Source organism: Conger conger, chromosome 13 (genome assembly GCF_963514075.1).
Source record: "Conger conger chromosome 13, fConCon1.1, whole genome shotgun sequence".
Classification (NCBI taxonomy): domain Eukaryota; kingdom Metazoa; phylum Chordata; class Actinopteri; order Anguilliformes; family Congridae; genus Conger; species Conger conger.
The window spans coordinates 12,115,286-12,139,692 of record NC_083772.1 but is presented as its reverse complement, the minus strand read 5'-3'; the positions used below and the strand labels follow the sequence as shown (position 1 = coordinate 12,139,692).

Sequence of the window (24,407 nt, the reverse complement as noted above, 5' to 3'; positions counted from 1 at the left end):
GTAACCTTTTTTTATCTTCACACTGTATGATTTTTCTAATTATCTCCTTTGGTGGGATTCAGTAGTGAACATGCAATAAACATAATGCTATGTTTTCAGAAGTCCTGTAGAAGTCCTAAGTATGTTTTGTGTGGGCTTATTATGAAACTCTATCTGTATATCATGCAAGAAAATAACTATTTTCATTTTTTATCTGGACAATTCTGGTGGCACTCTCCCATACAGGTGCCAAACATTCAATTACTGTACTTTAGGCTTAAAATCTCACAGTTTTTTCCTATTTATGGATAAAAGGCCAGTCATTTAGGAGATGCTAAAAAGGTGACACACAAATGTCAACATTTTTCAATTGCAATAATCTTGCATTTATTTAAACTGTTGGGTACAATTTGGCCCCAAACATTCATTCATTCATTCATTCATTATCCTAACCCGCTTATCCTGAACAGGGTCTCAGGGGGGCTGGAGCCTATCCCAGCATACATTGGGCGAAAGGCAGGAATACACCCTGGACTGGTCGCCAGTCCATCGCAGGGCACACACACCATTCACTCACACACTCATACCTATGGGCAATTTAGACTCTCCAATCAGCCTAACCTGCATGTCTTTGGACTGTGGGAGGAAACCGGAGTACCCAGAAGAAACCCACGTGACACGGGGAGAACATGCAAACTCCACACAGAGAGGCCCCGGCCAACAGGGATTCGAACCCAGGACCTCCTTGCTGTGAGGTGGCAGTGCTACCCACAGCACCATCCATGCCGCCGGCCCCAAACATAAAAGCGGTAATTCAATCTTAACAGTTTATGAGGGGTAACTGAATTTAGACTGGATATTGTTTTTGAATTTTGGATTCCCCTGTCAAACGATAGAGTGCGAGACATTTATCACAAGCCATCAAATATATAATTACTTTTGAAAGTCACATGGCAGGTTATTTTATGTAATTGAATGCCCCGTTGCAGTAACAACTGGGCCAATTGCAATTTAAGAGTTGAAAATGTCAGCAGGCAGGATTTAAACCGAGGACCTCTGCTTTACAAGGCAGATGCCTTATCCACTTGGTCAAATAACAAGTACATGGCTGTGTCTATTTAATCATTTTGAATTACCCAGCGTGAATAGCTGAGTGTGCTCACAGGTAACTTTCTCATGCGTACAAGTTAGTTTCTCAAGCACACAAGTTTTCTCGTGAGCATGAGACACTTCATGATTCATTTTTTTTTCAATGTTCCTTTAGCGGCTCCGTAGAAATGTAATCTATTAAAGAAGCTACCCCAAATGATGTAGGATGCATTTTTTATTTTTATTTTTATTTTTTATTTATTAAGTATGCATTCCACATTCATTCCAAATCAACATTTCTTTGGAAACTAAAAACCATAACCCTGTGACACAGACATTTTCATGAGGTTAAAGGAAATCATAGGGGAAACATTGCGTTGTAAGCAAAGAAATTATTGATTGTGGTTTGTAATAGGAGTTTAATGGTTGTCCTTTCTTATGAATCCGTTTGCGACCTGGAAAATGAATAGGAGTGCACATCTTTCTCTAATTAACCTCTGGCTTGATTTTATTTTTCAGGCCAAAAGTGAAATAATGAATAAAGACAGGCCTGAACATTTCATCCCTCAACCCATATATTAGGGGACTCAGACACCTGGGCAGAATGATAAAAACCATGAAATTGACATATCTGACATTTGACCTTGTGCGAGCCTCCAAGCGTGATGCCAGTGTATTTAAAGCACTGACTGCCAAGGAAGATAGGCACAGGCCCAGCTGAATTAGGTGAAGCAGCACAGTGTTTCGGGCCTTTGTGGCCTTGTTTTTGTCTGAGGATGCAGATTTAGCCTCAACCATTATGGCAATATATGTGTAGATGATAATGAACCCGACTAAAACAAAATAAACAACTGTGAACACTTTATTGATGTTGGAGAAAAATTTTAGATTCAACAATTGTCTTTGTCCACAATCAGCCTGCACTACAGCGAAAGGAGGCCCTATGTTAAGAAACAGGAAAAATTGTGTCACAGGATTCAATGAGCCCAGCACCCACACCACACCCATGGCTACACCAGTCCACTTACTGGTGGCAATCTCAGCATGCCTGAGGGGGAAGCAAATGGCAGAGTACCTCTCCAGAGCCATTACAGCCAGATTGAGTGGGGAGATGTAAGTGGTTATATTTGCCAGGGACAGGATAACACCACATAATCCATTGCTCATGTACACCTTTGCCACAGCGATAAAGTATGAAAGCATGCTACATAGAAACTGAAGGGAGTCAGCCAAGAGCATGTGGCCAAAGAGGATGTAGCGAGGCACTCCTTGGAATGCTGCCTTTCTTTTCAGGGTGAAAAGCATGACACAGTTGAGGTAGGTGAAGAAGACAACAGGGATCAGTGAAAAACTAAACCTTAGCATATGAGAATAAGACAAATATTCCTGTGCATTGCTGGAAATGGTGGAGGCATTTTCCATGTCCCCTGGGGATAATCAGAAATTTAAAAAAGTCAGATTTCAGTAAAGACAAAATCAGTATAAATGTATGACAGTTAATATTCCAAGCAATAACAAGCCCTTCACAACATTGATCAGTTTTGGTTAATCAACCATGTTCTGCTCTGTCCTGCAACAAAACATCTTATTCATGCATTTTTATATGCAGCTGCATGCAAAGTATGGCTTATTCGCAGTGTCTTTCTAATACTTGACTGGTAGGGACAACATCAATAAAACATTTTTTAGATAGACTCTATGACTAATAACTGAAGAAAATATCACGGCACACCACACAACTGGAAATACAGCAGTTATTGTTCCCTTTTGCCGGCAGTCTTTCAGTAACCTGTGATCATTTTCTGCTGACAGTAAAAATGAACTTTTTTTTTTTTGGCCTTACTATTTAGAATATATGATGCCATACACTGTTATTCAAAGGTGGTCTGAAAGGTTTAAAACTCATACAAAGAACCCCTTTTTCCTGACAAATATCCATTTCACTAAATCTTTTAGTTCTTCTAAGCAATCACAGGGTGTATATCAGTGCACTCATAACCTGTAAATGTACTGTATGTTTGAATAAATTTCATGACTTATATGAATATACCTTTGACTATAAACCTTGCAGCAGACATAACTGGTTCTGAAAGTGCAATATGGTGTCCCTTTTCACAATATGAAACAAATATTTACTCACTCTATGAAAAATCTTTACTTTACCTTGCCGTTGTCTTGTGACTCTGGTGACTGGTTGCTTGGAAGAGGATACATGGCAGATGTCTTCTGCCACTCTTCTTATCAGCTGAGACTCGTGACCAGTGACATCATTCAGTGTCATCACGACAGCCCACTGCTCCGTAGTCAGGGGCAAACTGACAGTTGTGTGCACGGGTATCACAATGGGGGGATAGTGGAACTGACCTCCCAGGTTGCAAGCCCTCAAAAGGCCTCGACTAAAATGTGGAAGGGGTCCCACAGAGACTTTATTTGCACAGGCCCCAGAAATCTGTGCTACACCTCTGGTTGAGTGTGATGGTTTGACAGGTGACATTGTTTTAGACTCAGAACTGCCAGGTTGTCTAATCAGCCCCCTGGTTCCTGCTTGTTGAATTTCATGGGGGACGTAGGAATAGTGGAGGCAGGGAGACATTCAGGTTGGTGGGGGCTCATCAGTAGGCCTTGGTCATCCTTTTCTGCAGGATGTGGTTTTGCTGTTCTTATTGTATGCTGCAGATCCCCCTTCCTACTCCTTAACTGCTTACCTGGTGTGCTGCTGGACCTGACTGCCAAAATGATCTGACTTTATTATGAAGCTTGAGACACATGAACATTATTGGCAGTGCCATGGCCTCTATCTCAAGTCAGTCACAATATTTATATTCAGAAGATCACTTGTTGACCCTATTCATCACTTGGGCGAGTTTGTAAACATTAATTATTCAAATAAATATCAAATGAATTTTTTGGGATCAGAGGAGACTGAGATTGCTGGGAAGTGACAGGCTATGCGATTTGATAATGATGTAATGTGTTGTTCAACTACCGACAGTAAAAGTCAGTCATGATAAGGTGCTTTGTGGCCATGTGCCTGACTAACTGCATTTCATTATCCAAATCATTAATTATTTAGTGCAACCCAGTGACTAATGAGGAACTGTACAGAGAACAAGCAGCATTGGTGAAAGGTGACATCACTGAATGGGATATATTTATTTACACGCACTGAGCACTTTATTAGATAGACCTGTACACCTGTACAAAGTATTTCATCAGCCAATCACATGGCAGCAACTAAATTCATAAAAGACATGGTCAAGAGGTTAATCTGTTTTTCAGACCAAATGTCAGAATGGAGAAAAATGCAATCTAAGTGACTTTGACCGTGGATTGATCATTGGTGCCAGACAGGGTGGTTTGAGAACTCATAAACTGATCTCCTGGGATTTTCAAGCACAGTCTCTCGGTTTGCAGAGAATGGTGCGAAATAACAAAAACACCCAGTGAGCAGCAGTTCTGTGGGCCAAAACGCATTGCTTGTGAGATTGAAACTCTGTCAGTGAATGTTGGCCCCATTCAATACTTCACATCTTTTCAAAGCCAGGTAACCTTTTTTCATCTTCACACTGTATGATTTTTCTAATTATCTCCTTTGGTGGGATTTAGTAGTAAACATGCAATTAACATAATGTTATGTTTTCAGAAGTCCTGTACTTAGAATGTGTTGTGTGGGCTCATTATGAAACTCTCTGTATATCATGCAAGAAAATAACTATTTTCATTTTTTATCTGGACGATTCTGGTAGTGCTCCCATACAGGTGCCAAACATTCACTGACTGTACTTTCAGCTTAAAATCTCACAGATTTGTAATATTTATGAATAAAAGGCTAGTTATTTAGGAGATGGTAAAAAGGTGACACACAAATGTCAACATTTTTCAATTGCAATAATCTTGCATTCATTTAAACCAGTGGTCTCCAACCCTGGTCCTGGAGAGCTACTGTGTCTGCTGGTTTTCGTTCTTACCCTGCAATTAACTGTAATCAACTGCTCTAATTTAATTAACTCACCTCACCTTTTTACCTGGGTCTCAACAGGTGCTGATTTTAAGGTGAAAACAAAAACCAGCAGACCCAGTAGCTCTCCAGGACCAGGGTTGGAGACCCCTGGTTTAAACTGTTGAGTAGAATTTTGGATTCCCCTGTGAAACGATAGAGTTCGAGACATTTATCCCAAGCAATCAACTATATAATTACTTTTGAAAGTCACATGGCAGGTTATTTTATGTAATTTAATGCCTCATTCTAATAACTGAACTGGGCCAATTGCAATTTAAGAGTTGAAAAATGAAAACGTCAGCAGGCGGGATTTCAACAGAGGATCTCTGCTTTACTAGGCAGACGCCTTATCCACTAGGTCAAATAACAAGTACATGGCTGTGTCTATTTAATCATTTTGAATCACCCAGCGTAAATAGCTGATTGTGCTCACAGTGAGACGGGTGCGTGGGGGTTGGACCCAAAATGCACGACTCAGAAACAATAGTAATATAAAGTCCCGTCACGGCTTTATTTGGGACGAATCCCAGGAGCGTAGTCAAAACAAGCAAAGTCCATACATGTAGATCCTGCCAATGAAACAATAAATAGTCCGAAAACACGGTGCCGAAGGAAGAGGCAAACTCGTAGTCGGTAGACGTGCAGGGAGATCCTGCAGCAGGAGAGCTGTCAGTGGGGCAGAAGTACAGGCGGGCGGCAGGCAGGGTCGTAGTGGAGGGCGATGCGGAAGTCGAAACCATAAACAAAGCAGCGAGGCAAAGGTACAAAAGCAGTAGGCGGGGACGTAGTCAAAAACAAGCGATGGTCAACGAAACAGAAATCAATAAACAGTGGTCGAAAACAGGCTTGGATCTTAACGTGAAATCAATGGGATATAATGCTCAAGAGTTGCTTTGACGGACAAGAGGCAGACAATTTCGCAAAGAACAGAACTGCGACTGGGCTATAAATGCGGGTGTAGACAGGTGTAGACAATTAGTTTGAGAGCAGCAAGGGAATGGAAAACAGGTGCGATGGATGACAAGTTTAACAAGGTAATTAGTAATCGTTAGTAATAAACCTATCCAGCCCTAGCATTAGTTAATTAGTAAATGACATGCACGAGAAACGTAAGGTAACATGAACACATGATTAGTATGTTAGTATTACCCAATCCTGATCTAGCATTAGTAGATTTTAGTAAATAGACAATCGAGACAATTAGGGTGTGAGTGACAGAAAGGGAGAGAGAGAAAGCCGGAATGCAAGGATTGCGGAAAGACAAGTAAAAGTGTATGTTTAAACAACGACCAGTTTGTGTAACAATAAACATAAATCAAAACATAACACTAAACGAACTAAGACGATAACCACTCAACATAACGAGGTAAAATAATCGTAACGAAAACATAACTAGACATGACAAGACAATTAATCGTAACAAGAAATAAACTAAACAACATGACGAACCTAGACTAACATAATACATGATAAGACAATACGTGACTAAGACAAAATGATAAAACATAAACCAAGGCAAGACAGACCTGAAACGTGACACACAGGTGACGTTCTCATGGGTACAAGTCAGTTTCTCATGCACACAAGTTTGTTTTCTTGTGAGAATGAGATACCTCGTGATTCATTCTTTTTTCAATGTTCCTTTAGGGGCTCCGTAGAAATGTAATCTATTAAATATGCTACCCCAAATTATGTAGGATGCATTTTGAGTAAAAATTTTTAAAAAAGTAATTCAGTATGCATTCCACATTCATTCCAAATCAACATTTCTTCGGAAACTAAAAGCCATAACCATGTGACACAGACATTTCCATGAGGTTAAAGAAAAACATAGGGGAAACATTGGGTTGGAAGCAAATAAATTATTGATTGTGGTTTGTAATAGGAGTTTAATGGTTGTCCTTTCTTATGAATCAGTTTGCGACCTGGAAAATGAATAGGAGTGCACATCTTTCTCTAATTAATCTCTGGCTTGATTTTGCTTTTCAGGCCAAAAGTGAAATAATAAATAAAGACAGGCCTGAACATTTCATCCCTCATCCCATATATCAGTGGACTCAGACACCTGGGAAGAATGATAAAAACCATGAAATTGACATACATAACATTATCACTTGCATGGGTCTCCAAGCGTGACGCCAGAGCACTTAAAGGAGTGACTGCAAAGGAAGACAGGCACAGGCCCAGCTGAATTAGATGAAGCAGCACAGTGTTTCTGGCTTTTGCAGTCTTGCTTTTGTCAGAGGATGCAGATTTAGCCTCAACCATTATGGCAATGTATGTGTAGATAATAATGAGCCCGACTAAAACAAAATAAACAGCTGTGAACACTTTATTAATGTTGGGGAACAATTTCAGATGGAAAGTTCTTCGTCCACAATATGCCTGCACGACAGATAAAGGAGGCCCTATTGCTAGAAACATGAAAAATTGTGTCACAGGATTCAAAGAGCCCAGCACCCACACCACACCAATGGCTACACCAGTCCACTTACTGGTGGCAATCTCAGCATGCCTGAGGGGGAAGCAAATGGCAGAGTACCTCTCCAGAGCCATTACAGCCAGATTGAGTGGGGAGATGTAAGTGGTTATATTTGCCAGGGACAGGATAACACCACATAATCCATTGCTCATGTACACCTTTGCCACGGCGATAAAGTATGAAAGCATGCTACATAGAAACTGAAGGGAGTCAGCCAAGAGCATGTGGCCAAAGAGGATGTAACGAGGCACTCCTTGGAATGCTGCCTTTCTTTTCAGGGTGAAAAGCATGACACAGTTGAGGTAGGTGAAGAAGACAACAGGGATCAGTGAAAAACTATACCTTAGCATATGAGAATAAGACAAATATTCCTGTGCATTGCTGGAAATGGTGGATGCATTTTCCATGTCCCCTGGGGATAAACAGAAATTACAAAAAGTCAGATTTCAGTAAAGACAAAAAACTATGTAAATGTATGACAGTTAATATTCCAAGCAATAACAAGCCCTTCAGAACATTTATCAGTTTTGGTTCATCAACCATGTTCTGCTCGGTCCTGCAACAAAACATCTTATTCATGCATTTGGATTTGCAGCTGCATGCAAAGTATGGCTTATTCGCAGTCTCTTTCTAATACTTGACTGGTAGGGACTAAATCAATAAAAAATTATTTAAATGAACTCGAAGATTAATAACTGAAGAAAATATCACGGCACACCACACAACCGGAAATACAGCAGTTATTGTTCTCTTTTGCCAGCAGTCTTTCAGCACCCTTTGATCATTTTCTGCCAACAGTAAAAAAGGTACTTTATGTTGGCCGTTGTATTGAGAATATTTGATGCCATACACTCTGAGACAAAGGTGTTCTGAAAGGTTTATTTGGCTTTAGGTGTGAAGGGTGAAAATTCATACAAAGAACCCATTTTGCTGGACAAATAACCATTTCACTAGATTGGGTTCTTCTAAGCAATCACAGGGTTGTTATTGGAATCATTTTTTAGAGTGCATGCCAGTGCACTCATAACCTGTAAATGTACTGTATGTTTGAATAAATTTCATGACTTATATGACTATACCTTTGACTATAAACCTTGCAGTAGACTTAACTGGTTCTGAAAGTGCAATATGGTGTCCCTTTTCACAATACGAAACAAATAGTTACTCACTCTATGATACATCTGTACTTTACCTTGCCGTTGTCTTGTGACTCTGGTGAATGGCTGCTGTGAAGAGGATGCATGGCAGATGTCTTCTGCCACTCTTCTTATCAGCAGAGAGCCTTGTGACCAGTGACATCATTCAGTGTCATCAGGACAACCCACTGCTCCGTAGTCAGGGGCAAACTGACAGTTGTGTGCAGGGGTGTCACAGTGGGGGGGATAGTGGAACTGACCTCCCAGGGTACAAGCCCTCAAAAGGCCTTGACTAAAAAGTGGAAGGTGTCCCTCAGAGACTTTATTTTCACAGACCCCAGAAATCTGTGCTACACCTCTGGTTGAGTGTAATGGTTTGACAGGTGGCATTGTTTTAGAATCAGAGCTGCCAATATGTCTAATCAGCCCCTTGGTTCCTGCTTGTTGAATTTCATGGGGGACGTTGGAATAGTGGAGGCACGGAGACATTCAGGTTGGTGGGGGCTCATCAGTAGACCTTAGTCATCCTTTCCTGCAGGAGGTGGTTTTGCTGTTCTTATTGTGTGCTGCAGATCCCCCTTCCTACTCCTTAACTGCTCCTGGTGTGCTGCTGGACCTGACTGCCAAAATGATCTGACTTTATTATGAAGCTTGTGACACAGGATCATTACTGGTAGTGCCTTGACCTCTATCTCAAGTCAGTCACAATTTTGTACACAAAATACAAAGACCACATGTTGACCCTATTTATCACTTGGGCGAGTTTGTAAACATTAATTATTCAAATAAATATTTCTGGATTATCTGGGATCAGAGGAGACTGAGATTGCAGGGAAGTGACAGGCTATGCGATTTGATAATGATGTCATGTGTTGTTCAACTACCGACAGTAAAGTCTGTCATGATAAGGTGCTTTGTGGCCATGTGCCTGACAACTGCATTTCATTATCCAAATCATTAATGATTTGGTGCAATCCAGTGCCTAATGAGGAACTGTACAGAGAACAAACAGCATTGGTGAAAGGTGACATCACTGAATGGGATATATTTATTTACACGCACTGAGCACTTTATTAGATAGACCTGTACACAAGCTTGTTAATGCAAATATTGAATCAGCCAATCACCTGGCAGGAACTAAATGCATAAAAGACATGGTCAAGATGTTCAGCTGTTTTTCAGACCAAATTTCAGAATGCGGAAGAAATGTGACAGAAGTGGCTTTGACTGTGGATTGATTGTGGGTGCCAGACAGGGTGGTTTGAGTATCTCAGAAACTGATCTCCAGGGATTTTCATGCACAGTCTCTAGAGTTTGCAGAAAATGGTGCAACAAAACAAAAACATCCAGTGAGCAGCAGTTCTGCGGGCAAAAATGCATTGATAATGAGAATGCAACTCTGTCAGTGAAAGATAGACAATAAATTTCAATTTTTTAATGAATTTATGATAGGCGGAACATTGTGAAACAACATTAAGAAATTGCTCTGTGTGCGATCCAAAAGGATAGTTTAGTTATTGTTTTTTAATGTATTTATAGTTATTGTTATGGTTTGAACATATTATGTTGGCCCCATTCAATACTTCACATCTTTTCAAAACTAGGTTACCTTTTTTCATCTTCACTCTGTATGATTTTTCTAATTATCTCCTTTGGTGGGATTTAGTAGTAAACATGCAATAAACATAATGCTATGTTTTCAGAAGTCCTGTACTAAGAATGTGCTGTGTGGGCTTATTATGAAACACTCTATCTCTATCATGCAAGAAAATAACTATTTTCATTTTTTATCTGGACGATTCTGGTGGCACTCTCCCATACAGGTGCCAAACATTCACTTACATTCACTTTCAGCTTAAAATCTCACAGATTTCTCATATTTATTGATAAAAGGCCAGTCATTTAGGAGATGGTAAAAAGGTGACACACAAATGTCAACATTTTTCAATTGCAATAATCTTGCATTTATTTAAACTGTTGGGTACAATTTCGCCCCAAACATAAATGCAGTCATTAAATCTTCACATTATATGAGGGTTAACTCAATTTAGACTGGATACTGATTTTGTATTTTGTATTCCCCCGTGAAACAGTCGAGTGCGAGACATTTATCTCAGGCAATCAAATTTATAATTACATTTGAAAGTCACATGGCAGGTTATTTTATGTAATTTAATGCCCCGTTGTAGTAACTGAACTGGGCCAATTGCAATTTAAGAGTTGAAAAATGAAAATGTCAGCAGGCGGGATTTAAACCGAGGATCTCTGCTATACTAGGCAGATGCCTTATCCACTAGGTCAAATAACAAGTACATGGCTGTGTCTATTTAATCATTTTGAATTACCCAGCGTAAATAGCTGAAGTTACTTTCTCATGCGTACAAGTTAGTTTTCCCATGAGCATGAGATACTTCCTGATAAAAAAAAAATGTAATGTTCCTTTTCGGGCTCTGTAGAAATGTAATCTATTAAAGAAGCTACCCCAAATTATGTAGGATGCAATTTGAGTTTTTTATTTTTTTATTCAGTATGCATTCCACATTCATTCCAAATCAACATTTCTTTGGAAACTAAAAACCATCACCATGTGACAAAGACATTTTCATGAGGTTAAAGAAAAACATTGGGGAAACATTGGGTTGTAAGCAAAGAAATTATTGATTGTGGTTTGTAGTAGGAGTTTAATGGTTGTCCTTTCTTATGAATCAGTTTGCGACCTGGAAAATGAATAAGAGTGCACATCTTTCTCTAATTAACCTCTGGCTTGATTTTGCTTTTCAGGCCAAAAGTGAAATAATGAATAAAGACAGGCCTGAACATTTCATCCCTCATCCCATATATCAGCGGACTCAGACACCTGGGAAGAATGATTAAAAACATGAAATTGACATACCTGACATTTGACCCTGTGCGGGCCTCCAAGCGTGATGCCAGCTCATTTAAAGCACTGACTGCAAAGGAAGACAGGCACAGGCCCAGCTGAATTAGGTGAAGCAGCACAGTGTTTCGGGCCTTTGTGGCCTTGTTTTTATTGGAGGATGCAGATTTAGCCTCAACCATTATGGCAATATATGTGTAGATGATAATGAACCCGACTAAAACAAAATAAACAACAGTGAACACTTTATTAATGTTGGAGAACAATTCCAGATAGAGCAACTGTCTTCGTCCACAATAAGCCTTCACTACAAAGAAAGGAGGCCCTATTGTTAGAAACAGGAAAAATCGTATTACAGCATTCAAAGAGCCCAGCACCCACACCACACCAATGGCTACACCAGTCCACTTACTGGTGGCAATCTCAGCATGCCTGAGGGGGAAGCAGATGGCAGAGTACCTCTCCAGAGCCATTACAGCCAGATTGAGTGGGGAGATGTAAGTGGTTATATTTGCCAGAGATAGGATAACACCACATAATCCATTGCTCATGTACAATTTGGCCACAGCGATAAAGTATGAAAGCATGCTACATAGAAACTGAAGGGAGTCAGCCAAGAGCATGTGGCCAAAGAGGATGTAGCGAGGCACTCCTTGGAATGCTGCCTTTCTTTTCAGGGTGAAAAGCATGACACAGTTGAGGTAGGTGAAGAAGACAACAGGGATCAGTGAAAAACTAAACTTTAGCATGTGAGAATAAGACAAATATTCCTGTGCATTGCTGGAAATGGTGGAGGCATTTTCCATGTCCCCTAGGGAGAAACAGAATTGACAAAAAGATTGATATAAATGAGCAATACTGTCAGGTTTCAGTAAAGACAAAATCAGTATAAATGTATGACAGTTAATATTACAAGCAATAATAAGCCCTTCACAACATTTATCAGTTTTGGTTCATCAACCATGTTCTGCTCTGTCCTGCAACAAAACATCTCATTCATGCATTTTTATATGCAGCTGCATGCAAAGTATGGCTCATTCGCAGTATCTTTCTAATACTTGACTGGTAGGGATTAAATCAAAAAAACATTTTTGAAAATTAACTCTAAGGCTAATAAGTGAAGAAAATATCACGGCAAACCACACAACTGGAAATACAGCAGTTATTGTTCTCTTTTGCCGGCCGTCTTTCAGTACCCTGTGATCATTTGATCTGTGATACCCTGTGATCTGCTGACAGTAAAAATAAACTTCATGTTGGCCTAACTATTTAGAATATATGATGCCATACACTCTTATTCAAAGGTGGTCTGAAAGGTTTAAAACTCATACAAACAACCCATTTTGCCTGACAAATAACCGTTTCACTAAATCAGATTCTTCTAAGCAATCACAGGGTGTATATTAGTGCACTCATAACCTGTAAATGTACTGTATGTTTGAATAAATTTCATGACTTATATGAATATTCCTTTGACTATAAACCTTGCAGTAGACTTAACTGGTTCTGAAAGTGCAATATGGTGTCCCTTTTCACAATACGAAACAAATATTTACTCACTATTTGATAAATCTTTACTTTACCTTGCCGTTGTCTTGTGACTCTGGTGAATGGCTGCTGGGAAGAGGATGCATGGCAGATGTCTTCTGCCACTCTTCTTATCAGCAGAGAGCCTTGTGACCAGTGACATCATTCGGTGTCATCACGACAGCCCACTGCTCTGTTGTCAGGGGCAAACTGACAGTTGTGTGCACGGGTATCATAGTGGGGGGGATAGTGGAACTGACCTCCCAAGGTACAAGCCCTCAAAAGGCCTCGACTTAAATGTGAAAGGGGTCCCACAGAGACTTTATTTGCACAGGCCCCCGAAATCTGTGCTACACCTCTGGTTGTGTGTGATGGTTTGACAGGTAACATTGTTTGAGATTCAGAGCTGCCAGGTTGTCTAATCAGCCCCCTGGTTCCTGCTTGTTGAATTTCAAGGGAGACCTTGGTATAGTGGAGACAGGGAGACATTCAGGTTGGTGGGGGCTCATCAGTAGGCCTTGGTCATCCCTTCCTGCAGGACGTGGTTTTGCTGTTCTTATTGTGTGCTGCAGATCCCCCTTCCTACTCCTTAACTGCTTACCTGGTGTGCTGCTGGAACTGACTACCAAAATGATCTGACTTTATTATGAAGCTTGAGACTCAGGATTATTACTGGTAGTGCCTTGGCCTCTATCTCAAGTCAGTCACAATATTTTACACAAAATACAAAGACCACATGTTGACCCTATTTATCACTTGGGCGAGTTTGTATACATTAATTATTCAAATAAATATCAGATTTCTGGATTATCTGGGATCAGAGGAGACTGAGATTGCAGGGAAGTGACAGGCTATGCGATTTGATAATGATGTAATGTGTTGTTCAACTACCGACAGTAAAAGTCTGTCATGATAAGGTGCTTTGTGGCCATGTGCCTGACTCACTGCATGCCATTATCCAAATCATTAATGATTTGGTGCAATCCAGTGCCCAATGAGGAACTGTACAGAGAACAAACAGCATTGGTGAAAGGTGACATCACTGAATGGGATATATTTATTTTCACGCACTGAGCACTTTATTAGATAGACCTGTACACCAGCTTGTTAATGCAAATATTGAATCAGCCAATCACCTGGCAGGAACTAAATGCATAAAAGACATGGTCAAGATGTTCAGCTGTTTTTCAGACCAAATGTCAGAATGCGGAAGAAATGTGACAGAAGTGACTTTGACCGTGGATTGATTGTGGGTGCCAGACAGGGTGGTTTGAGTATCTCATTCTCCCTCCCTCTTCCTCCCCATCCTCCTCCCCCTCCTCCAACCCACACTTCCTCAGCCCGCCGTAACCTCCGCTCCCTCTCACCCTCTTCCTTTGCCAGCACCGTCACCGCCTCACTCCCCCCTCTCGAATCCTTCTCCAAACTCCCCGCTGACTCTGCATCTGCCACCCTCCTTTCATCTCTCTCCTCCGCCTTTGACTCTCTCTGTCCCCCTGTCTCAAAACCACCTCGCACATCCCCTCCCAGTCCTTGGATATCTGACACCCTCCGTACCTCCAGGGCCAGCCTCCGCGCAGCGGAGAGGAAGTGGGGGAAATCCAGAGACGCTTCCGTCCTCATGACTTACCAGTCTCTCCTGGCGGCATTCTCTTCCGATGTCACTGCCGACAAAGCAAAATACTATCAAACACAAATTCAGAACTCTGCTTCTAACCCCCGGAAACTTTTCTCCATTTTCTCCTCTCTCCTCAACGCACCGCCTCCTCCTCCTCAGTCCTCCTTCGCTGCTGATGACTTTGCTGATTTCTTCGATGAGAAGGTCACAGTCATCCGCAGATCCTTTACAACCACCGCCCCCCTCACTGTGCCCTTCCCCCCCTCTAGGCCCATCCCTTCCTTTTCCACTTTCTCCCCCCTTACGGACTCTGATGTTTCTCAACTCCTGCTCTGCCACCGCCCTACAACCTGTGCCCTTGACCCTATCCCCTCTTCTCTTCTCCAAACTATCACACCTGACATTCTCCCATTTGTCACCTCCCTTGTCAACTCCTCCCTGTCTTCCGGCTGTTTTCCGGCATCACTCCGCTGCTAAAAAAGCCTACCCTAGATCCCTCCATCATCCAGAACTACCGCCCGGTATCTCTTCTTCCTTTCCTTTCTAAAACTATAGAACGAGCCGCTTCTACTCAACTTTCTTCCTTCTTTTCTAACAACAACCTGCTAGACCCCCATCAGTCTGGCTTCAGATCGGGCCACTCGACAGAGACTGCGCTCCTCTCCGTCAGTGAGTCACTTCATGCCGCACGAGCAGCCTCCCTCTCCTCTATCCTCATTCTTCTAGATCTCTCTGCTGCCTTCGACACTGTGGATCACTCCATCCTCCTGTCTGCCCTGTCAGCAACGGGCATCTGTGGCACAGCCCTGGACTGGATTGAGTCCTACCTCTCTGGTCGCTCCTTCCAGGTTGCCTGGGCTGGTTCGGTATCGACACCTCGGCCCCTCGCCACAGGAGTTCCCCAGGGCTCAGTCCTTGGCCCACTTCTTTTTTCTCTCTACACTCGCTCCCTTGGCCCTGTGATCACTGCACATGGGCTATCCTACCACTGCTATGCGGACGATACCCAACTCTTCGTCTCGTTCCCGCCGTCTGATACGCAGGTTTCAGCCCGTATCTCTGCTTGCCTGCGGGACATCCAGAGCTGGATGGACAACCACCATCCAAAGCTCAACCCAGGTAAAACTGAAATGATATTCATCCCTGCTAATACCTCTCCCCATCTGGATCTCTCCATTTCTCTCGGGGATACCACACTCACGCCGTCACCCAGTGCAAGGAACCTCGGCGTGGTGATGGACAGCAGACTGTCCCTTTCCGAGAACATTGCGGCGGTGACCCGGTCTTGCAGGTTCTTCCTATACAACATACGGAGAATCCGCCCCTTTCTCACCCCCTACTCGACCCAGCTCCTGGTCCAAGCGATGGTTCTGTCCCGCCTGGACTACTGCAATTCCCTCTTGGCTGGCCTCCCAGCGTCCGCCATCAGATCCCTCCAATTCATCCAGAATGCAGCAGCTCGTCTGGTCTTCAACCTTCCCAAATACTCACACGTCACCCCCCTGCTTACTTCCCTCCACTGGCTGCCTGTCATGGCTCGCATCAAATTCAAAACATTGGTGCTAGCCTTCCAAGCAGTTAAAGGGTCTTCCCCAGCTTATCTGCAAAAAATCATCAGACCCTACACCCCTGCCAGACCTCTTCGTTCAGCCTCCACAGGCCGCTTGGCACCTCCCCCTCTCAGAACCTCCACCTCACGCTCACGACTACTGTCTGTTCTGGCTCCACGGTGGTGGAACGAACTCCCCGTTGAGGTCAGAACTATAGAATCTCTCCCCACCTTCAAGCGCAAGCTGAAGACGCACCTCTTCAAGCAGCACCTCTCCCCATCCCTCCCTACCTCCCTGTGAACCTTAATTGTTGTCTCTGTGACTTGCTTTGTGTATCGGTATTTTTAGTTGGCTAGGTAAGCAGTGTTTGGATAGTTAACTTTGGTGACTTTTGCTCTGTTTGTTTGTTTGTTTGTTCAAAAAAAAATAAATACAAAAAAACCCTTGTCCATATCTTTGTTGTACAGGTAGCAGTTGAAATTGTACTTACCTCTAGGGTCTTTCAGCGAACTTATCCCTGGTTATGGGTATGCACTTTGTTGTACGTCACTCTGGATAAGAGCGTCTGCCAAATGCCAATAATGTAATGTAATGTAATGTAATCTCAGAAACTGATCTCCTGGGATTTTCATGCACAGTCTCTAGAGTTTGCAGAGAATGGTGCAACAAAACAAAACCATCCAGTGAGCAGCAGTTCTGCGCACAAAAACGCATTGATAATGAGAATGAAACTCTGTCAGTGAAAGATAGACAATACATTTGAACGTTTCAATCAACTTATGATAGGTGGAACATTGTGCCTACATTTAGAAATTGCTCTGGGTGCGATCCAAAAGGACAGCTTTAGTTATTGTTTTTTTTTGTATTTATAGTTATTGTTATGGTTTGAACATATTATGTTGGCCCCATTCAATACTTCACATCTTTTCAAAACCAGGTAACCTTTTTTCATCTTCACTCTGTATGATTTTTCTAATTATCTCCTTTGGTGGGATTTGGTAGTAAACATGCAATAAACATAGTGCTATGTTTTCAGAAGTCCTGTACTAAGAATGTGCTGTGTGGGCTTATTATGGAACTCTCTATCTCTATCAAGCAAGAAAATAACTATTTTCATTTTTTATCTGGACGATTCTGGTGGCACTCTCCCATACAGGTGCCAAACATTCACTTACATTCACTTTCAGCTTAAAATCTCACAGATTTTTTATATTTATGGATAAAAGGGCAGTCATTTAGGAGATGGTAAAAAGGTGACACACAAATGTCAACATTTTTCAATTGCAATAAGCTTGCATTTATTTAAACTGTTGGGTACAATTTGGCCCCAAACATAAATGCAGTCATTAAATCTTCACATTATATGAGGGTTAACTCAATTTAGACTGGATACTGATTTTGTATTTTGTATTCCCCTGTGAAACAGTAGAGTGCGATACATTTATCTCAAGCAATCAAATTTATAATTACATTTGAAAGTCACATGGCAGGTTATTTTATGTAATTTAATGCCCCGTTGTAGTAACTGAACTGGGCCAATTGCAATTAAAGAGTTGAAAAATGAAAACGTCAGCAGGCGGGATTTCAACCGAGGACCTCTGCTTTACGAGGCAGATGCCTTATCCACTTGGTTAAATAACAAGTACATGCCTGCGTCTGTTTAATCATTTTGAATAACCCAGTGTAAATAGCTGAAGTTACTTTCTCATTCATACAAGTTAGTTTCTCATGCACACAAGTTTGTTTTCCCGTGAGCATGAGATACTTCCTGATAAAAAACAAATGTAATGTTCCTTTAGGGGCTCCGTAGAAATGTAATCTATTAAAGAAGCTACCCCAAATTATGTAGGATGCAATTTGAGTTTTTTATTTTTTTTATTCAGTATTCATTCCACATTCATTCCAAATCAACATTTCTTTGGAAACTAAAAACCATCACCATGTGACACAAACATTTTCATGAGGTTAAAGAAAAACATTGGGGAAACATTGGGCTGTAAGCAAAGAAATTATTGATTGTGGTTTGTAATAGGAGTTTAATGGTTGTCCTTTCTTATGAATCAGTTTGCGACCTGGAAAATGAATAGGAGTGCACATCTTTCTCTAATTAACCTCTGGCTTGATTTTGCTTTTCAGGCCAAAAGTGAAATAATAAATAAAGACAGGCCTGAACATTTCATCCCTCAACCCATATATCAGCGGACTCAGACACCTGGGCAGAATGATTAAAAACATGAAATTGACATACCTGACAAACCTGACATTTGACCCTGTGCCGGCCTCCAGGCGTGATGCCAGCTCATTTAAAGCACTAACTGCAAAGGAAGACAGGCACAGGCCCAGCTGAATTAGGTGAAGCAGCACAGTGTTTCGGGCCTTTGTGGCCTTGTTTTTATTGGAGGATGCAGATTTAGCCTCAACCATTATGGCAATATATGTGTAGATGATAATGAACCCGACTAAAACAAAATAAACAACTGTGAACACTTTATTAATGTTGGAGAACAATTCCAGATAGAGCAACTGTCTTCGTCCACAATAAGCCTTCACTACAAAGAAAGGAGGCCCTATTGTTAGAAACAGGAAAAATCGTATTACAGCATTCAAAGAGCCCAGCACCCACACCACACCAATGGCTACACCAGTCCACTTACTGGTGGCAATCTCAGCATGCCTGAGGGGGAAGCAGATGGCAGAGTACCTCTCCAGAGCCATTACAGCCAGATTGAGTGGGGAGATATAAGTGGTTATATTTGCCAGAGATAGGATAACACCACATAATCCATTGCTCAAGTACAATTTGGCCACAGTGATAAAGTATGAAAGCATGCTACATAGAAACTGAAGGGAGTCAGCCAAGAGCATGTGGCCAAAGAGGATGTAGCGAGGCACTCCTTGGAATGCTGCCTTTCTTTTCAGGGTGAAAAGCATGACACAGTTGAGGTAGGTGAAGAAGACAACAGGGATCAGTGAAAAACTAAACTTTAGCATGTGAGAATAAGACAAATATTCCTGTGCATTGCTGGAAATGGTGGAGGCATTTTCCATGTCCCCTAGGGAGAAACAGAATTGACAAAAAGATTGATATAAATGAGCAATACTGTCAGGTTTCAGTAAAGACAAAATCAGTATAAATGTATGACAGTTAATATTACAAGCAATAATAAGCCCTTCAGAACATTGATCAGTTTTGGTTCATCAACCATGTTCTGCTCTGTCCTGCAACAAAACATCTCATTCATGCATTATTATATGCAGCTGCATGCAAAGTATGGCTCATTCGCAGTGTCTTTCTAATACTTGACTGGTAGGGATTAAATCAAAAAAAATTTTTTTTAAATAAACTCCAAGACTAATAACTGAAGAAAATATCACGGCAAACCACACAACTGGAAATACAGCAGTTATTGTTCTCTTTTGCCGGCCGTCTTTCAGTAACCTGTGATCATTTTCTGCTGACAGTAAAAATAAACTTCATGTTGGCCTAACTATTTAGAATATATGATGCCATACACTCTTATTCAAAGGTGGTCTGAAAGGTTTAAAACTCATACAAACAACCCATTTTGCCTGACAAATAACCGTTTCACTAAATCAGATTCTTCTAAGCAATCACAGGGTGTATATTAGTGCACTCATAACCTGTAAATGTACTGTATGTTTGAATAAATTTCATGACTTATATGAATATTCCTTTGACTAGAAATCTTGCAGTAGACTTAACTGGTTCTGAAAATGCAATATGGTGTCCCTTTTCACAATACGAAACAAATATTTACTCACTATTTGATAAATCTTTACTTTACCTTGCCGTTGTCTTGTGACTCTGGTGACTGGCTGCTTGGAAGAGGATGCATGGCAGATGTCTTCTGCCACTCTTCTTATCAGCTGAGACTCGTGACCAGTGACATCATTCAGTGTCATCACGACAGCCCACTGCTCCATAGTCAGGGGCAATCTGACAGTTGTGTGCAGGGGTGTCACAATGGGGGGGATAGTGGAACTGACCTCCCAAGGTACAAGCCCTCAAAAGGCCTCGACTTAAATGTGAAAGGGGTCCCACAGAGACTTTATTTGCACAGGCCCCCGAAATCTGTGCTACACCTCTGGTTGTGTGTGATGGTTTGACAGGTAACATTGTTTGAGATTCAGAGCTGCCAGGTTGTCTAATCCTGCTTGTTGAATTTCAAGGGAGACCTTGGTATAGTGGAGGCAGGGAGACATTCAGGTTGGTGGGGGCTCATCAGTAGGCCTTGGTCATCCCTTCCTGCAGGACGTGGTTTTGCTGTTCTTATTGTGTGCTGCAGATCCCTCTTCCTACTCTTTAACTGCTTACCTGGTGTGCTGCTGGAACTGACTGCAAAAATGATCTTGAGACACAGGATCATTACTGGTAGTGCCTTGGCCTCTATCTCAAGTCAGTCACAATATTTTACACAAAATACAAAGACCACATGTTGACCCTGTTTATCACTTGGGCGAGTTTGTAAACATTAATTATTCAAATAAATATCAGATTTCTGGATTATCTGGGATCAGAGGAGACTGAGATTGCAGGGAAGTGACAGGCTATGCGATTTGATAATGATGTAATGTGTTGTTCAACTACCGACAGTGAAAGTCTGTCATGATAAGGTGCTTTGTGGCCATGTGCCTGACTAACTGCATTTCATTATCCAAATTATTCATTATTTAGTGCGCTCCAGTGCCTAATGAGGAACTGTACAGAGAACAAACAGCATTGGTGAAAGGTGACATCACTGAATGGGATATATTTATTTACACTCACTGAGCACTTTATTAGATAGACCTGTACACCAGCTTGTTAATGCAAATATTTAATCAGCCAATCATGTGGCAGGAACTAAATTCATAAAAGATATGGTCACGAGGTTAATCTGTTTTTCGACCAAATGTCAGAATGGGGAAGAAATGTGATATTGATTGACTTGAAGAAATGTGATAGAAGTGACTTTGACCGTGGATTGATTGTTGGTGCCAGACAGGGTGGTTTCAGTTTCTCAGAAACTGATCTCCTGGGATTTTCATGAACAGTCTCTAGAGCAGGGGTCACCAACCTTTTTGAAACTGAGAGCTACTTCATGGGTACTGAGTCATACTAAGGGCTACCAGTTTGTTTTGTCATGCGCACAATACTGACCTTTGAACTAGAGTAGGTCACCTCAAGTTATCTAAACTTCATGCATAATAAACATATTTTTAAGATATTGTCATTTTTAAATCTATATAAATGCAAGTGTGATTTAAAAAAAATAGCAACAGAATAAAATTAAATTTTAGATGCAGCTCACTAGTGAGTTGTGCTATTTTTAGAACAGGCCTGCGGGCAACTCATGTGGTCCTTGGGGGGACCTGGTGCCCGCGGGCACCGTGTTGGTGACCCCTGCTCTAGAGTTTGCAGAGAATGTTGCGAAAAAACAAAAACACCCAGTGAGCAGCAGTTCAAACAATACATTTTAACATTTGAATCAACTTATGATAGGTGGAAGTTACTTTGTCATTGTGCTTACATGAAGAAATTGCTCTGGGTGCAACCAAAAATCATAGTTTTAGTTGTTGTTTTTGCTGCATTTCTAGTTATTTTTATAGTGTGAACATATTATATGCATTCTGTTTGCATGTTCTCCCCGTGTCTGCGTGGGTTTCCTCCGGGTACTCCGGTTTCCTCCCACAGTCCAAAGACATGCAGGTTAGGCTGATTGGAGAGTCTAAATTGCCGATAGGTATGAGTGTATGAGTGTGTGAGTGAATGGTGTGTGTGCCCTGCGATGGACTGGCGACCTGTCCAGGGTGTATTCCTGCCTTTCGCCCAATGTATGCTGGGATAGGCTCCAGCCCCCCTGCAACCCTGTTCAGGATAAGCGGGTTAAGATAATGGATGGATGGATGGAATTATGTTTGGGGTCAATTTGACCCCATTCAGTATTTCACATCTCTTAAAAACTAGTTAACCTTTTTTCATCTTGACTCTGTATGATTTTTATCATTATCTTATTTGGTGGGATTAAATTGTAAAATATGCAATTAACATGTGTTTTCAGAAGTCCTGTACTAACTTATGAACCTCTCAATCTGTATAACATGCAAGAAAATAACTTTACATTTTTTATCCGGACGATTCTGGTGGCACTCTCCCATACAGGTGCCAGACATTCACTTACTGTACTTTAGGCTTACAATTTGGATTTTGATCACAGATTTTGAATATTCATGGTAAAAGGCTAGTCACTTAGGAGATGGTGAAAAGGTGACACACAAATGTCAACATTTTTCAATTGCAATAATTTTGCATTTATTTAAACTGTTGGGGCCAATTTGGCCCTAAACATGAAAGCAGTCTTTAAATCTTAACGTTATATGAGGGTTAACTCAATTTAGACTGGATATTGTTTTTGGATTTTGTATTCCCCTGTGAAACAGTAGAGTGTGAAACATTTTTCTCAAGCTCACATATTTTAAAGGTTTTGATACTTTTGTCTTGATTGTGCACTTTTGCCCTTCAAATACTGCCGTCATGCTTGCCTCTGTTTTGTGTTGCCACAAAGCTAAAAGGCTTTATTAACGATTTCTGCAAACAAACCAAAAATGACCTTTATAAGTGCAAGGGGATATAAGGTTATAAGATAATCAGCCATCTAGCACAGCCATATAGTTAATAGGTAGTGACATAAATTTTCCCGATACTTGAAACGCCTGTAACCACAAACATTACTTAGGTATCAAGTGCATTAATGCATTTCTAGTACTTCAGTTATGCTCTGTTTTGGGAAAAACCTACAGTACTGTGTCAAAGTTTTAGGCAGGTGTGAAAAAATGCTGTGAAATAAGAATGCTTTCAAAAATCGAAATGTTAGAAGTTAATTGTTATCAACAAAATGCATGAACAGAAGAAGTGAATGAACAGAAGAAAAATCTAAATCAAATCAATATTTGGTGTGACCACCCTTTGCCTTCAAAACAGCATCAGTTCTTCTAGGTATACTTGCACACAGTTTTTGAAGGAACTCGGCAGGTAGGTTGTTCCAAACATTTTGGAGAAATAGCCACAGTTCTTCTGTGGATTTAGGCAGCCTCAAATGCTTCTGTCTCTTCATGTAATCCCAGACAGACTCAATGATGTTGAGATCAGGGCTCTTTGGGGGCCATACCATCACTTCCAGGACTCCTTGTACTTCTTTACACTGAAGATAGTTCTTAATGACATTGACTGTATGTTTTGGGTCATTGTCCTGCCACATAATACATTTGGGGCCAATCAGATGCCTCCCTAATGGTATTGCATGATGGATAATATCTGCCTGTACTTCTCAGCATTGAGGAGACCATTAATTCTGACCAAATCCCCAACTCCGTTTGGAGAAATGTAGTGCCAAACTTGCAAGGAACCTCCACCATGCTTCACTGTTGCCTGCAGACACTCATTCTCGCACCGCTCTCCAGCCCTTCGGTAAACAAACTGCCTTCTGCTACAGGCAGATATTTCACATTTGGCTCATCAGTCCAGAGAACCTGCTGCCATTTTTCTGCACCCCAGTTCCTGTGTTTTTTCGTGCATAGTTGAGTCGCTTGGCCTTGTTTCCACGTCGGAGGTATGGCTTTTTGGCCGCACTTCTTCCATGAAGACCACTTCTGACCAGACTCCACACAGTAGATGGGTGTACCTGGGTCCCACTGGTTTCTGCCACTTCCGAGCTGATGGCACATCTGGACATCTTCCGATTGTGATGTAAGCATGGTATGTCTTTCATCTGCTGCACTAAGTTTCATTGGCCGACCACTGCGTCTATGGTCCTCAACGTTGCCCGTTTCTTTGTGCTTCTTCAACAGAGCTTGGACAGCACATCTGGAAACCCCTGTCTGCCTTGAGATTTCTGCCTGGGAGAGACCTTGCTGATGCAGTATAACCACCTTGTGTCTTGTTGCTGTGCTCAGTCTTGCCATGGTGTATGACTTCTGACATTAAACTGTCTTCAGCAACCTCACCTTGGAAGCAAAGTTTGGCTGTTCCTCACCCAGTTTTAATCCTCCTACACAGCTGTTTCTGTTTCAGTTGATTGTGTTTCAACCTATATATTAAATTGATGATCATGAGCTCCTGTTTGGTATAATTGGTTAATCACACACCTG

General features: G+C 41.4%; 1 protein-coding gene across 1 annotated transcript; it reads right to left on the bottom strand.

The window, feature by feature from the left end:
- Positions 1-18,362: 18,362 nt before the first annotated feature.
- On the bottom strand, positions 18,363-20,183 carry LOC133107335 (odorant receptor 131-2-like). The gene is made up of 2 exons (XM_061216326.1): positions 20,066-20,183; positions 18,363-19,312 (listed from the first exon to the last, which is right to left on the bottom strand). Exons 1-2 carry the CDS (start codon positions 20,181-20,183, stop codon positions 18,363-18,365), a joined length of 1,068 nt encoding a protein of 355 aa, XP_061072310.1.
- Positions 20,184-24,407: the final 4,224 nt, after the last annotated feature.